Source organism: Gossypium arboreum, chromosome 11, assembly GCF_025698485.1.
Source record: "Gossypium arboreum isolate Shixiya-1 chromosome 11, ASM2569848v2, whole genome shotgun sequence".
NCBI classification, from domain to species: domain Eukaryota; kingdom Viridiplantae; phylum Streptophyta; class Magnoliopsida; order Malvales; family Malvaceae; genus Gossypium; species Gossypium arboreum.
In genome coordinates this window covers 99,805,210-99,819,364 of record NC_069080.1, presented here as the reverse complement: position 1 = coordinate 99,819,364, position 14,155 = coordinate 99,805,210, and the positions used below count along the sequence as shown (strand labels likewise).

Here is a 14,155-nt window from a genome sequence, read left to right as displayed (position 1 = left end):
CTTGAGTTTGAATATAATGTTGTTTGGTATGTATATAATCATATGTTGTGTTTGAAGCCATAATTTGGCATGTTGTTTTGAACCTAAGACATGTTAAGTATTTGTTAATATAAGTGATGTTTTGGGTAGATATGAGTTAGGACAAATTGATGGATTTTGGCATGTTTAAAACTTTGATTTGAATGATGTATTGATGATAAGTTTTGATTATATAAATATGGTACCAATGAGGGTACATTGGTTAGTCACCTAGGATGATTGTTTTGGCATGTTTTGAGTGTGTTTGATTGTGTTTTGTACAAGTTAAACTAATGGTTTTTAAGTTTCTTAAGACCCAAGCAAGTAGGAAATGGTAAACTTGTTGTTTAAGGCATATTTTAGGTCCACACGGCCAGACACACCGGCATGTGACTTGGCCATGTGAGACACATGGCTCACACACGGGCGTGCGAGGCCATTTTCGAGGGTTACACGGCCTGACACACAAGCGTGTGGCTTGGTCATGTGACCCAAGTCAATGAGTTACACAGGCACGGACTGGGACACAACCGTGTGTCCCTTCTTCGAATGCCCAAATGACCAGACACATGGGCGTGTGACTTGGTCATGTGAGTCACACGGCCTAGCCACACGACCGTATGACCCTTGTAGTTGGAATTTTTTTAACTTTTTCTTAATTTTTTCAAATGTTCCTAATTTAGTCCTAAATCATTTCTAAAGTTTTTTTAAACCCTCAATAACTTGGATAAGGGACTCTATACATGTTAATGATGAATTATATTATGATTTTTGAAATGTTTGGAAATGAATGATTTAGATTATGGTTATTCAGTAATGCTCTGAAACCCTATTTTGGCGACGGATATGGGTTAGGGGTCTTACATTTAGTGGGTCATCTCATTTCCTGATGATGGTGACGCATACGATGATGTATAGGTCATCTATGCATGAGGCATCAATGGGGAGTCCATTTTTTATCCCATCAGATTATGGAACTCAACGTAGTTACGCTCATTCGTCATAGGTGACACAAACGCCTCTGGCATCATTATTCTATAAGGGTGGATCATCTTCCCAGCCACCCAGGTATAGACCAGAGGTTGTAGGAATTCAAGGGTCTTCATCGATCGAAGGCGAACCCCAACAACCATAACCTCGGCCGAAAGCTGAACCTAGATAGAATCCAGCATGTAATCATCGACAACCCCAATGTGGCATAGATTTCGATTGGCATATGTATTGATGAATTGTAAATTGTATCATTTAAATTAATATAAGTTCTTTTGAATCTTTTTTTGTACACTATCTGATTTAGCTATCCATTAAACCCTAATCAAAATTCGAATTTACCTTGACTTTTTTCACATAGCATTGCAATAAGATTTGATTTGAATAGAAATATCAAATGTTTTTGTTGAAAATTCACATGAACAAATATTAAATTTATTTTGGATTAACAATGGCTAACAATTCCTATGAAGACATATTATAATGTTTAACTTCGATGTGGACAAGACGACATTGTATTACCCGGGTTCCTACAATATCCGCATAACCTCGGCTAGTTTGAGCACTCTCGAATATCCATGTTTTCGCATATTCAGGTCAAGCATGGTTAACTTTTTGGTTTGCGACACAAATCTCTATCAGGTAACAACTTAAATAGAGGAAGCAAGCAATATAAGTTGTAACAGTCTGGTTTTGACCCTAGTCGGAATAGTGGTTTCGGGACCACAAATCCGAGTTTGAAAAATATCTTAATATTATTTTCTGTGTTTGTGATATGTGAATTTATATCTGCGAAATTTCTGTGATTTAATTTGTTTGTTTCGGTGCTTAATTATGAAAAATGACTTAATCGCAATAAATGCAAAAGTAGCTTTCTATTTGATTAAGTGCCTAATTAATTTGTCTTGTTAAATATGAGGTCTTTAAGATGCAATTAGACCATTGTTATATGGTATGGACAATTATGAACATTAGTGGATGGAAATTAATGTTTTATTAGCAAGGCTAAAATGGTAAAAAGTGTATAAATGATATATTACATAAAAATAAACATGAAATGTGTCCATAATAGGTTGTTCTTACCGAATATCAAAGGAAAAAGAAAGAAATAATCTTATTTAGGGTTCGGCCCTTGTTCATCTTGATTAAGGTATGAATTTTCAACCGTTTTTGATAATTTCTACGTTTCTGTGATTGTTGTTTCATGTTCTTCAAAGGCCATGTCTGAATTTCTGTTTCTGTTAAAGATTTCATGAAATGCCATTGTTGATATCATGAGTTTTGTGATTTTTTTGAATGAATCATAAATGCTTGGTAGATGATTTATAAGTTTTATCTTTGAATTTTGATGAAATAGAGCTATTTGGGCTAATTTGTAAAAATGAGGTTTTGAAGGACTAAATTGTGAATTAAATATGTTATTTGGGCTTGTATGGAAGCCATGTATATTCGGCCAAGCTATAGTCTTGGTGAATTTTGCATATTTGTGATTTTGTGAAAAATGGACTAAATTGTCAAAGTGTGAAAATGTAAGGGCTAAAATGAAAAGTGCAAAATAGTTGAATTTGAATTTATTAGAAAGCTACTTTTGAGTAAATTACAATTACGTGTTAAACTGATTAAATTTTGCATATACAAACTTTAATTTGTATTGGATAGTCTTGAGAGCTTGATGAATACCTTTTGAGTAAATTCTTTTAATATGTTGGTATCCGAAAAGCTTTGTATGCTTCTAAAGGAACGTTGACATCTATATGAGATATCATGTAAGACCGTGTCTGGGACACAGGCCTCGATTGATATTTACAAATAAGACCATGTCTGGGACATCGGCATCGTATCTGATTTTATATAATACCCTTTCTGGGATAGAGGCATCGATATTGAATTATATGTAAGACCACGTCCAGGACGTCGGCGTTGTACTTGTTTACGAATATCTGTATCGTTTCTGAACCATCTGATGAAAGAGTACGAAATATGAGAATGAGTTTATGAAATGTATAACCTATACAAGTACGTATGAATCGTACTAAAATTTTGAATATGAAAGACTCTATCTCTGTGAAATATGCATGGAATTTGGAAATAAAGCATGACATAAAAGCAAACAAAGGAGTACGGTTAAGCTTATGAATTATTCTATGAAATGACTATAAATCTTTATGGTTGAATTGTACTTATATGCTTTAGTAGTTAAACCAATTGTATTTGGCTTACTAAGCTCTTTGTAGCTTAATATATGTGATTTCTGCCTGTTTTACAGTTATCGTAGCTACTGAAGGCTCGGGGATAGTCGAGGATCATCACTACACTATCGAACTCATTTTGGTACTCTTGAAAGTGTAAATATTTTAAAGTATGGCATGTATAGGCTAGAAGGTTTACGTATTAAATTTTGAATTGTAAATATAGGTTATACAATAAAAGTTGGCTATCAAATGGTATGTTTGTGTTAAGTTTTGGTATGGTTTAAATGAGTTGTTTAATGATGATGAAATAGTTCTAATGAAGCATGTTCTGAGCATGAAATTGGCTAAATATTTTTTTAGAAATGTTGTTTAATTTGGCTTGTAGGAATGACCCATAAAGGGGTGGCAAATTGGCTTAAACCAAGCCTGCATTGTGCCACACGGCCATAGTACACGGGCGTGTTTGTTGGCCATGGGCTTAAGTCAGTAGCTAGATAAGAATCACATGGTCGTGGCACACAGGCGTGTCTGTTGGCCGTGGGAATAAGTCAGTATTTAAGCTCTATTTTGGCACGGTTGGATCACGTGGGCGTGTCTAGTGCTCGTGTAAGAAACACAGCCTGGTCACACGAGCGTGTGACCTCAACAGAATTGAAAAATTTCTCTAAGTTCTAAAAATTTTGAATGTGTTCGGTTTAGTTCTAACCTTTTCTAAAAGTATGTCTTAGGTCTTGGAGACCTCTAGAAGAGATGAATTGTTGAATTGTTTATGCATTAATATGTGATTCTGTATTGATCTATAATGTTCTGTCTATTTGGTAATACCCTTACCTATTCCGGCAACGGTTACGAGATAGGGGTGTTACATAAGCAACCACATATGTTCATTTAGGACCGGCGGGAACACATGTCTCCACACATTGTACGAGTTTTTTAATTTTTACACTTCGTCGATAAAGCTCATGGGATCCAAATAGATATCATACAACCTACAATTGCATGAGCGCATAGATAACGAATTAAATCAAATATCCCACAGTCGCTAGTCCTATTTCTCAAGTGTACCCGATACACCCCCTGGCAATACCTTGGTCTGGCTTGTCGAACTCCGTCACCTGAAACCATAGGTCATCGCTCGAGTGACAAACTTCATGAATGCAATTTGCTCGTGCCTTACCATTATTAATTTCTTCCACTACCGTCGGGCACCATACATGGCCTCCTTGCAATTGCCCGGCATAACTCGTTGCTAACTTTGGGAACAATTCTGCCAAATAGAAGTATATCTCTTTCGCAACTGCAGTTATCAGCAAATGACGTATTCCCTTTAAAATAGAATTGATGCATTCCACCAGGTTCGATGTCTTGTGGCCATATCATAGCCCATCGTCGTATGCCTGTGTCCCTTGTTCAAATGGTATGTTTTTGAGATATGTTGCCCCTACCGAGTTAATTGACCACAACATTTCCAACATCTCATTAAAATGGTCCTTCATGATCTCATACCCTATCAATATAAGTGCATAGCGAATAAAAATACAAACAAGATAATACTGGTGGCAATCAGATACCCATGTTTACCACTTGTCATCGTTTAATAGTAGACCGATATTGCAGGTAATAGTTGGACGTAATGTGCCTTAGGTACTATTGATGGTATGCGCGATCCCAAAGGCTTTCCTATCATTCAATTGTGAATAGTATTCCAGCTTCCCGATCCAAGATGACGAATATATAAGGTTCGGGGTAGACATGCCACCTCAACCTAGACAAAAAGAAATCCTAGTCGTATGCTTTCTTCCCTGGTGTTATTGAAAACGCGATTAGAAGGATCCTTCGATTACCATCCTATGCCATAGCCAACAACAGTCGATGGGTATATCTACCATACATAAAGGTACCATCTATTTGTACCAACGACTTGCAGTATTGGAATACATTTCGGCATTGCTTGAATGTCCAAAATAGACGCTTGAACACTCGACACCCACCAAGCAAGCGATTGTTATACTATACAGGACCCATTTTAAAATTTTTTATGCAACCAGGTATGTACCTCTCCAGCACTTGACACAACTACCATAACTCATTGTATGGTGCGTCCTACCCACTGTGCATATTCTTTAAGGTCTTCTATTTAGCTATCCATGCCTTGTAGTACAAAGGCATGTAGTTGAATTGATTACGAATATTGACAATTAAAACAAACAAGAAGTCCTCGGATTTGCTTTCAGCATTGGTAGTATTATGCCCACAATCATATCTTAATTTGGCTTCGAATGATTCCATTAAACATCTACAACTTCATGAATACGTCAAATTAATTGGAAATAACCTTAAACCCTAAATAAAACCCTCAAAACCTAGTGATAATTTACCAAAGGCAACACATGTATGCGTACCGGTGAACTTTTTAATCATCCATAACCCTATCTTCTTCTTAACAGAAGCCATAATTTTCCATGAGTTGCTGTCGTCTCGCACTACACACTTCCCCTCAAACTTCTCAGATTTGGATTTAACAATGTGAAAGTTAACCCCATTCTTGATGTTGTATCATTCCAATGCTGCGAGAAAACCATATTTACTGGAAAACTCCCTACCTACTTCTTAATCACCCGAATCCAACGATACACTTCTGTGGCCAAGCTTCCTATGTGGTAGGTCTACAAACACCAACGCATCCTCTACTGGAGGATCGACATTATGCATGTAGGCTAGCGACGAGTATGTTGTGAACAGTGGATCTTCTTCTTCTTCATTTTCATCACCTCCTTCACAGTCTTCAAGTTCAATTGGGATAGGCTGCAGTTCAAAAAATAATTGAACTTCTGAACCATCGACATTAGGATATCGGGGTGGATCCACATCGGATTCATTATCATCTTCATTCACTGACCCACTAACATAAGCCATGTTGGAGGTCCCCTCACCGATGGACGTCGTAGGGAGTAAATCATCCCTTCTCGTGTACGCTTTGGAACGTCCAAAATCAATCCACTAACATATCACAGCGTCAAAAATCAACCCACCAAGGTGCATGTCCCATCCACTAACTAAGTGTCGTGTAAGGGTCATGTATTTCGTTCTACCACTAAAATCCAATGGTTCGGTGTTCTGCCTCCTACGATTAAAATATAACACTGAGATGGATAAGTATCTTCCCATTGATGATCCCGGGATATCATAATGGAAACTTTTTAATATCAACATTTTCAACCGTTCTCACCTCTCGGATAGGAAGAGATGTTGAAGACCCAAGTCCTTCATCCAATCTTGAAAATTCCACATATAACTCAAGAAACAGTGATCCACTTTCAAGGTGCGTCTGCACCATCGCCTCTAAGCCCCGAGCACCTTTGATATCAAATGAGTCATATCTCACGGGATCGACTGAAACACAAAATCGATACTTAATAGGCGAAACTCTCATTGCAAAAGATCTAAAGATTTTTCGCTTAATTCTTTTACGAAGTTCTGTCAACTCTATGTTCTGGTTAAAAGCCAGTCGCGTTGTGTTCTCTGGTAAAAAAGTCATGCCGTTCTCGGTGTCACAGACCTCACCATCGTAATTAATAATAGCATTAATTCATTTACTCATTTTCAACCAATTTATCTATCAAAAGAAATTCAAAAGACGAAAAATTAACACAAAAAATCAAAACATTATGCAATAAATATAATGCTTCATATAAATATTAACATGAAAAATCAACTTATACCTTCAACCCCAACTTTTATTCTTCTTAACTTCTTCAATTTTTATTGCTCCAACTTCTGCCATCAAAGGCTGAAATATGGGTCATTTATAGCCTAAAGGAATGCATCCCACTCATTTATGTAAAATTCCCTGGATAGTGGGAGTTTAAATTTATAGCCTGGCCCAAAATCCCACATGCCCGTGTGGTTCATCTGTGTGGGCTCACATGCCTCGTGTGGCCCATACGGCCCAATTGGTCGAGCCCATGTCTCGAACATGGCCTCGCTAGTCCTTACACGTCCATGTCATGAGCCCGTGTCACGCGCGCACAGCCTAGTTCGTCTATCACACGCCCGTGTTGTGACATCCCTAAAGTGACCCTAGTCGGAAAGCGGTTTCGGGACCGCTAAACCGAGTCACTAAATCATTTGAGTATGATAGTTACTGTCTAAATATGTGAAAATGCATGTGTGAATTTTTAATTCTTTGATTTAGTTAATTTGAATGTGAATTGAAAGAAAAAGGGCTCATGTGAAAGGATTCAATTATATGTGGCTAATTTTAAGAGGTTAATAAAGGAATGAAGTAAAATAAATGGAGTTGCATGTCAAATAATCCATTTGACAAGGATAGTGGCCGGCCATGACAAAATTATGGGCAAGGAAACATGTTTCCAACATGTTATGTTAGTGGGGTATGTAGGAAACAATAGAATAAAAACTAGCATTAAAGAAATGAACAAAAAAAATGAGCATGGATGCCCCCATTGTGCCGTAGCTAGAGAGAAAGAAGAAGAAAAAGGTTTTGTTCACCCTTTTACCTTGCCATTGCCGTGAGTGAGGGAGAGAAAGGAAGGAATGCTCATCTTTCTTCTTCTTCATTGTCGAAATTGAGAAAGGAAAGATTTAAAAAGAAACCAAGGCATTCGCCATAGCTATTTCAATGGAAAGGTATGCATTGTGATTTTTGTTTACTAATTGATATTGAGATTAAGTTGATAAGTGTATAGTCTAGCTAACCCATAACAAAACTCATGGATTCATGGTTGGAAGACAAGAATGGTAGTTGCCGTATGTATGGGCATATATGCACTTTGGAAAGGAGATTTTGGTGTCATTTGAGTTCCCTTTATGAATGTATGTGCATGAGTATTCGGTCATGTTATTGTTTCATGTTGAAAATGTTTAATGCTTAAGGTGTTGTATAATTTTACTTGTGAATGAACTTGAGAACATCTAAATTATTAGTTGGAGGTGCCGAATGTGGTCTTGGATGAATTTTAAAGAACAAAGAAATTTTGGGTGACTAGAGGTCAAGGACATTCGCCAAAGGCTTGTGTGCTAGCAAAGTCGGCCTAGATGTGGTAAATGTTAAGTGTTAAATGCAATGGGAATGCTAGATTAATGTTGCACATTCGGCTATAGTTAGGCATGTTGATGATCTCATTTAGACAATTAGACATAAAAGGGTGGTAATGAGGTTGAAAATTTGTTGAATGGCTGGTTGGGAAATGAATGAAACATTCGCCATATGGGGTATAAATGGGCATAGGTGTTAAATACCTTGTATTGGAAATTTGGATGAATAAGTAGCAATAAATTAAGATGAGATTGAGTAAATTTTCAGCTTAGTTGTGTTAAGTATTCGCAATAATCATAATGATGTATATGAATGCCGATGTTTGTGTTTGATGGAGAGGTAAATTGTTTGATTTAGCTCAAGAGCAAAGGGGAACTAAATCGGACAAAGGAAAGGAGAAAGCAAACGAGTAGCCGATTTGGAACCGTTCTACCCAAAACTAGGTAAGTCATTAAGCATATATTTGGTGTTGATGTAAATTGACCATAATATATACGCAATTGTGTTTAAATGAGTTGATGTGTAAATGAAAATGTATGTGTATGGAATGATGCCATTGTTGAATGTATAAAGGCAGCAACATGCATAAGGTATTGGTCTCGGCACTAAGTATGCGGGTATAAATGGACACGGTGACAAGATTGGCACTAAGTGTGCGGGTTTAAAAATTGTACAGCACTAAGTGTGCGAACTGAAAATATATAGCACTAAGTGTGCGAGCTGAAAATATATAGCACTAAGTGTGCGAGCTGAAAATTATATAGCACTAAGTGTGCGAGCTGAAAATATATAGCACTAAGTGTGCGGATTCACTATATGCTCTTATGTTACAATTGGCACTCAGCAGCGACATTATCGAGTTAATCCCGGATAGCGGATCGGGTAAGTACCTTGAGCTCATGGCGAATAGGCACTATGGTCATGCTCGGGTTGAGCTTGGTAAGCTTTAAATCTATGTGATGATTACAATTGTATGATTGTGGTGAAAATGAGTTGGTGTATAAAAATGACTCAAATATCTTATTGAATAGAATATGAAATGTGAATGTATGACTTGGTACGAGATTGAACCGAAAGGTCTAAGGAACTATGGTATAGTTCGATATGGATGGAACAATTAGCCTTGTTTCATTGTTTCACTTTGTGATGAATTTAGCTAATGGATAATTGTAAAGTGCTTATGACTTACTGAGTTATAAACTCACTCGGTGTTTTCTTGTCACCCCTTTTAGGTCTCTTGGACTCATATTGTTTTGCGTTCGGAACCGTCGTTGAAGTCATCACACCGGCTGGAAACCTTTTGGTATTGTCTTCGTAGTTGAACTAGGAGAACAATTGGCATGTATAGGCTATTATGTTTTGTTGAATCGTGGGTTGTAAACTTTAAGCCATGTGAAAATGGCCTATGTGGTCGTCGAGTGGGATGCTAGAACCTATAGCCACGAGTCTTAGAAACTTTAATTTTGATAAGGTGGCCATAAATTGTGTCATGTATGATGGATGATTAGTAAGGCCAAGGAAAGATTCATGAAATTGGCATAGTCTACTGCAGTAACTGTTGCGGACAGCAGCAGTGAGATGAGATTAAAAAATCACTAAAAATAGTAGAAGTAGAATTAAATAGTGAATAAATTATGAAATTTAACCTTGATGAATCTATTTTTATATGGACGAAACGAAACGACCATATGAGCAGTATACTGAGAGATATTAGAGTTCTCGTGAGACAGGGCCAGAACGGTTTCTGGGTCCCCTGTCGCGACTTTGAAAATTTACTATAAATTATCCAGAAAGAATTAGAAGTCATGCCTTATATTTTCAGATTCCAGTTTGAGTCTAGTTTCTTTAAAAACAAACGGCACCAGTATTAAAGCTCTGTACAGAGAGATATTCAAGTTGTAACGCGCGAAGGTCAGTGTAGTCGACCCCTGTAACATGGGTGACTTTAACTAATAAACTGTACCAATTGGCCCGACCAAAAATTCTAGAAATAAATCCAGGGATGGATATATGAGTCTAGTTTCAGGGAAAATTTACGGAACTGATTTTCGAGTTCTAGAACTCGAGATATGATTTTTTTAAGGTAACAGTGACGCAGTTAGCTAGCCTGCCTGGAACAGAAATTAATTATTTCCAAGAGAGAAATAAGGGAAGTAAGCCCGGTAACACCTTGTGGTCAAATCCGGTGACGGTCACGGGTTTGGGGTGTTACACGTGTGCTACCACATGGCTTACCACACGAGCGACCACACACTCGTGTGACGTCGACAGTTTCGTTTTTCAGCTTTCACCGATTCTCGTTTTCTGTGTTTTTGGGTGTGTACCTGGTATTGAATTGATGCAAAAGTAATTCTCGAGCTTTCCAAGACATATATTTAACCAACACAACTCTCAATTATTCACTTAACAATGAATTAAACTAGCCTGAAACATGATATCCAATCTACCCTTACCTTCAACGCTTCAAGATCGATTTGCTTACGAAACAGTACAGGAAGAGTCTCGATCCTAGCGAAACGATGTTGCCCAAACATCAAAATAACCCCTTAGTCAGAAACTTAACATTCTCAACTTCAAACACATATGAATACTTACTGAAGTTGTCCATGAAACTACAAAATAAAGAACAAGAATACAGTTGCAGTCGATATGGGAAGAAAAACGAAAGAAAGTGAGAAGAGAAGGGTAAGTTTCGAAAAAGAGAGGGGAACAACAAAGCGTTTAACGTCAATAGTTTCTGAGGGAAGAGAAAAACTGAAATTGGGAAAACCAAAACTCTCTCGGTCAAATGAGCAAAAATATTGCCTACACAAGGATTCAAACTCAAGACCACCTACATACTAATACTCTGTTTAACCACTAGACCAGTAAGCACATTCTGATATGAAATCACAAGTACTTAAATATAAGCCCACTACTCTAGAAACAGACTTACTTCAAAAAAATACCAAAATTTGCCTAAGGCTTGAACTTGAGACCTCTCACATACACCTAGAACACTCAAAACACTAAAGTAGGTACACACTTGTGTCACATTTCACAAAGCCAAAATATATCATTTTTGGGGCATTACAATTCGGGGCATTTTTCACAAACCTCATCTCAGGAATCCTGGGATTTTTTTCAAAGCCATCTCATCAAATTTATTTTTTCAGAAGCAACAATAATCGAAAAGGACACCACCATTGAAATGTTTTCAAGATTTTTTGTCGACTATGCATCCTACTTAGAACGTTTTTTCTCTACAAAACTCAACCATCTAGTCAAAAATATTTCTTCAGAACCCATCCCCTCAAAACTATTTTTTCAAAATCCATCCTGTACAAATTATTTTTCTCAAACCCCTTAAACCCTAAAAAATAATGAAAATTCTAAACCTAGACACTTAAAAAATAAGAAAAAACCTAAACCCTAACCCTAAATAATTAATTTAAAAAAAAAACCTAAATGGCATGGGAAAACAAAAGCAAAAGCACGCCCACGTGGATGCTATTTACAAAAATGCTTCCACGTCAACGTGTTTTATTTGACATCAGCGAAAAAAGTTCTGAGCTAGACACGCTTTTTTGTGTTTTCCCTAAAAAAGATGCCAGTTCAATGCGTTTTTGTAAAAGTTGACCATTTCCATCATTTTTGAAAAAAATCGGTTTATTTTTGTATTTTTTTTTAAGAAAAGGGTATTTTCTGGTCAATTGGTCAATCTAAACATTAATAAAATAAAAATTATATTTAAAAATTATAAAATTGAAAAAAAAAACTATAATTAAGTTCTGCAGGCATGTTTCCAAGTCGTGACGTGTGTTTAAAATTTTTAATGTTTTTTATTTTAATCTTCTCAATCTTATTGCAATTTGGATTTTTCAATGCAAGATATTCTAACTTCCAATTATTGAATACAATCCGGCAGATTTACGTACAACCCAATGTTTATATGCTGCTGACCTTCGCCGGTTCCTCACAATTTCGGGAACTTCTTAATTTTCTATAGCTACGTATTCCAATACCAAACTATAAATATGTCCGTAATTATGCTGCTTATTACCCAAACTAGATCCTTCAATCAAAGGATTTGATAAATTTTACATTTTATAAGCTTCAAATGGCTTCGAACAAGCTTCTTATGCTCTCAGTTGTAGCCATTTGTCTTCCTGCAATGGCTATGGCAACTGATTATCTCGTCGGGGATGATAGCGGATGGACCATCAATTTCGATTATCAAGCTTGGGCAAAGGATAAAGCATTTTACGTGGGTGATAAATTAGGTATATTCACCATATTTTCTTCTTAAAGTTCTTAATATATTCTTAATTAATCTTCAATGCTTAATTCTTCTCTAACAATCTCTACGAGTTTGTTACTAGTACACTCTTTGTGTAAAGCATTCAGCTTTGCACTGTGCGTTTACAATTGTCTAATTTGGAAGTTGATTTACTTTGAGAGGGAATTCAGTTTTTGAAATGTTATTTTTTGAGATGTTGGGTGGTATTGTTCTTAAAGTGTTTATATTTTATTTTAGTGTTGGGATTTTGTTATCTAACTTCAAAAAATGTTTAAAGAGTAGTGTTCTTATCTACTAAGATCATTTAAGGGTTTAAGTTCGAACCCCATCAAAACTAAATTCAAAGACAAAACCTCGAGACTAAAATCGAACATTGACACCTCAATAACAATATCATTTGTTTGATGTCTGAGTTTGCTTATTAAAAGACACACTTCAAAGCTATTCTTAATATATTTTTTTACTCAAAAATGAATTGGCAGTGTTCCAATACCCTAAAGGATATCACAATGTGTTCAAAGTAAACGGTACAGCTTTCAAGAATTGTGACATTCCACCGGCAAACCAAGCTCTCAGCTCCGGAAATGACACTGTAGTCCTTAACACCCCCGGTAGAAAGTGGTACATCTGCGGTGTTAGTAACCATTGCTCTGCTTATGCCCAAAAGCTTTTCATCACTGTTCAATACCAGTATGGTTGGGCACCAGCACCAACCCCTCAAATACTACAAGTTAGTCAACCATGGGCACCAACTCCTGCACCCACTCCCTCTTCACCTTCAACACCCGCACCTACACCTTCAGTGCCAGACACAATAGTTACTGACCCTTGGGCATCATCTCTAATATCGTCTTCACCTCCACTGCCAACACCTATTGCACCTTCATGGCCACCGGCTCCGTCTTTGCCTACAACACCAGCACCAACTCCTGAGCGTTGGGCACCAACTACACTTTCAGTGCCAGAAACAACAGTTACTGACCCTTGGGCACCAGCTCCTGCACCTTTGGCACCATCTCCAATATCTTCTCCACCTTCACTGCCAACACCTACTGCACCTTCATGGCCACCGGCTCCATCTCCTTATCCATGGATTTGATCTGCCATCGTCCCATCATGCTTCCACGGCTGCGTACTCCAATGATTATGATTGTCATCAAATTTTCTAGCTCTTATTACCGGATGTTTCTTTATTGGTTCTATATATGTTTACTTCTTGTAATTTTTTCTAGGTTCCAATGTTATTGATCATCATTGGTTACAAATTAATAAATCAAGGGTGCCTCGTTATTTGATTTTAGATTCATGGTTTGGTCTTCTAGTTACAAATTCAGTTTTTGAATATTTAAGTCTTCATGGAAATGTTTCAATATAATCACCACAACTAAGAAAATCATATGGAAACTCAAAGCACGTAAGCCAATGATAAACTGGTTTCGTCAACTTAATATACAATCTCCATATGACAAGCTAGATAAATATGATTAACAAGAAATTTATCGATATGTATAGCCAGATATCTCCATACTAAAAGCTTCATCATTATATTTTCACTTTAAAATTATTCTTATGTAATAATTAAGTTTGCTAAAAAATCGTGCATTTCTAAGAGAACTC

At 36.8% G+C, this 14,155-nt stretch overlaps 1 protein-coding gene across 1 annotated transcript; it reads left to right on the top strand.

Moving 5' to 3' along the window:
• The first annotated feature begins 12,358 nt into the window (after window positions 1-12,358).
• LOC108471705 (blue copper protein 1a-like) lies at window positions 12,359-13,637 on the top strand. Its single transcript, XM_017773283.1, has 2 exons — window positions 12,359-12,521; window positions 13,021-13,637. The coding sequence occupies exons 1-2, from the start codon at window positions 12,359-12,361 to the stop codon at window positions 13,635-13,637; spliced, it is 780 nt and encodes a 259-aa protein (XP_017628772.1).
• The last annotated feature ends 518 nt before the right edge of the window (window positions 13,638-14,155 follow it).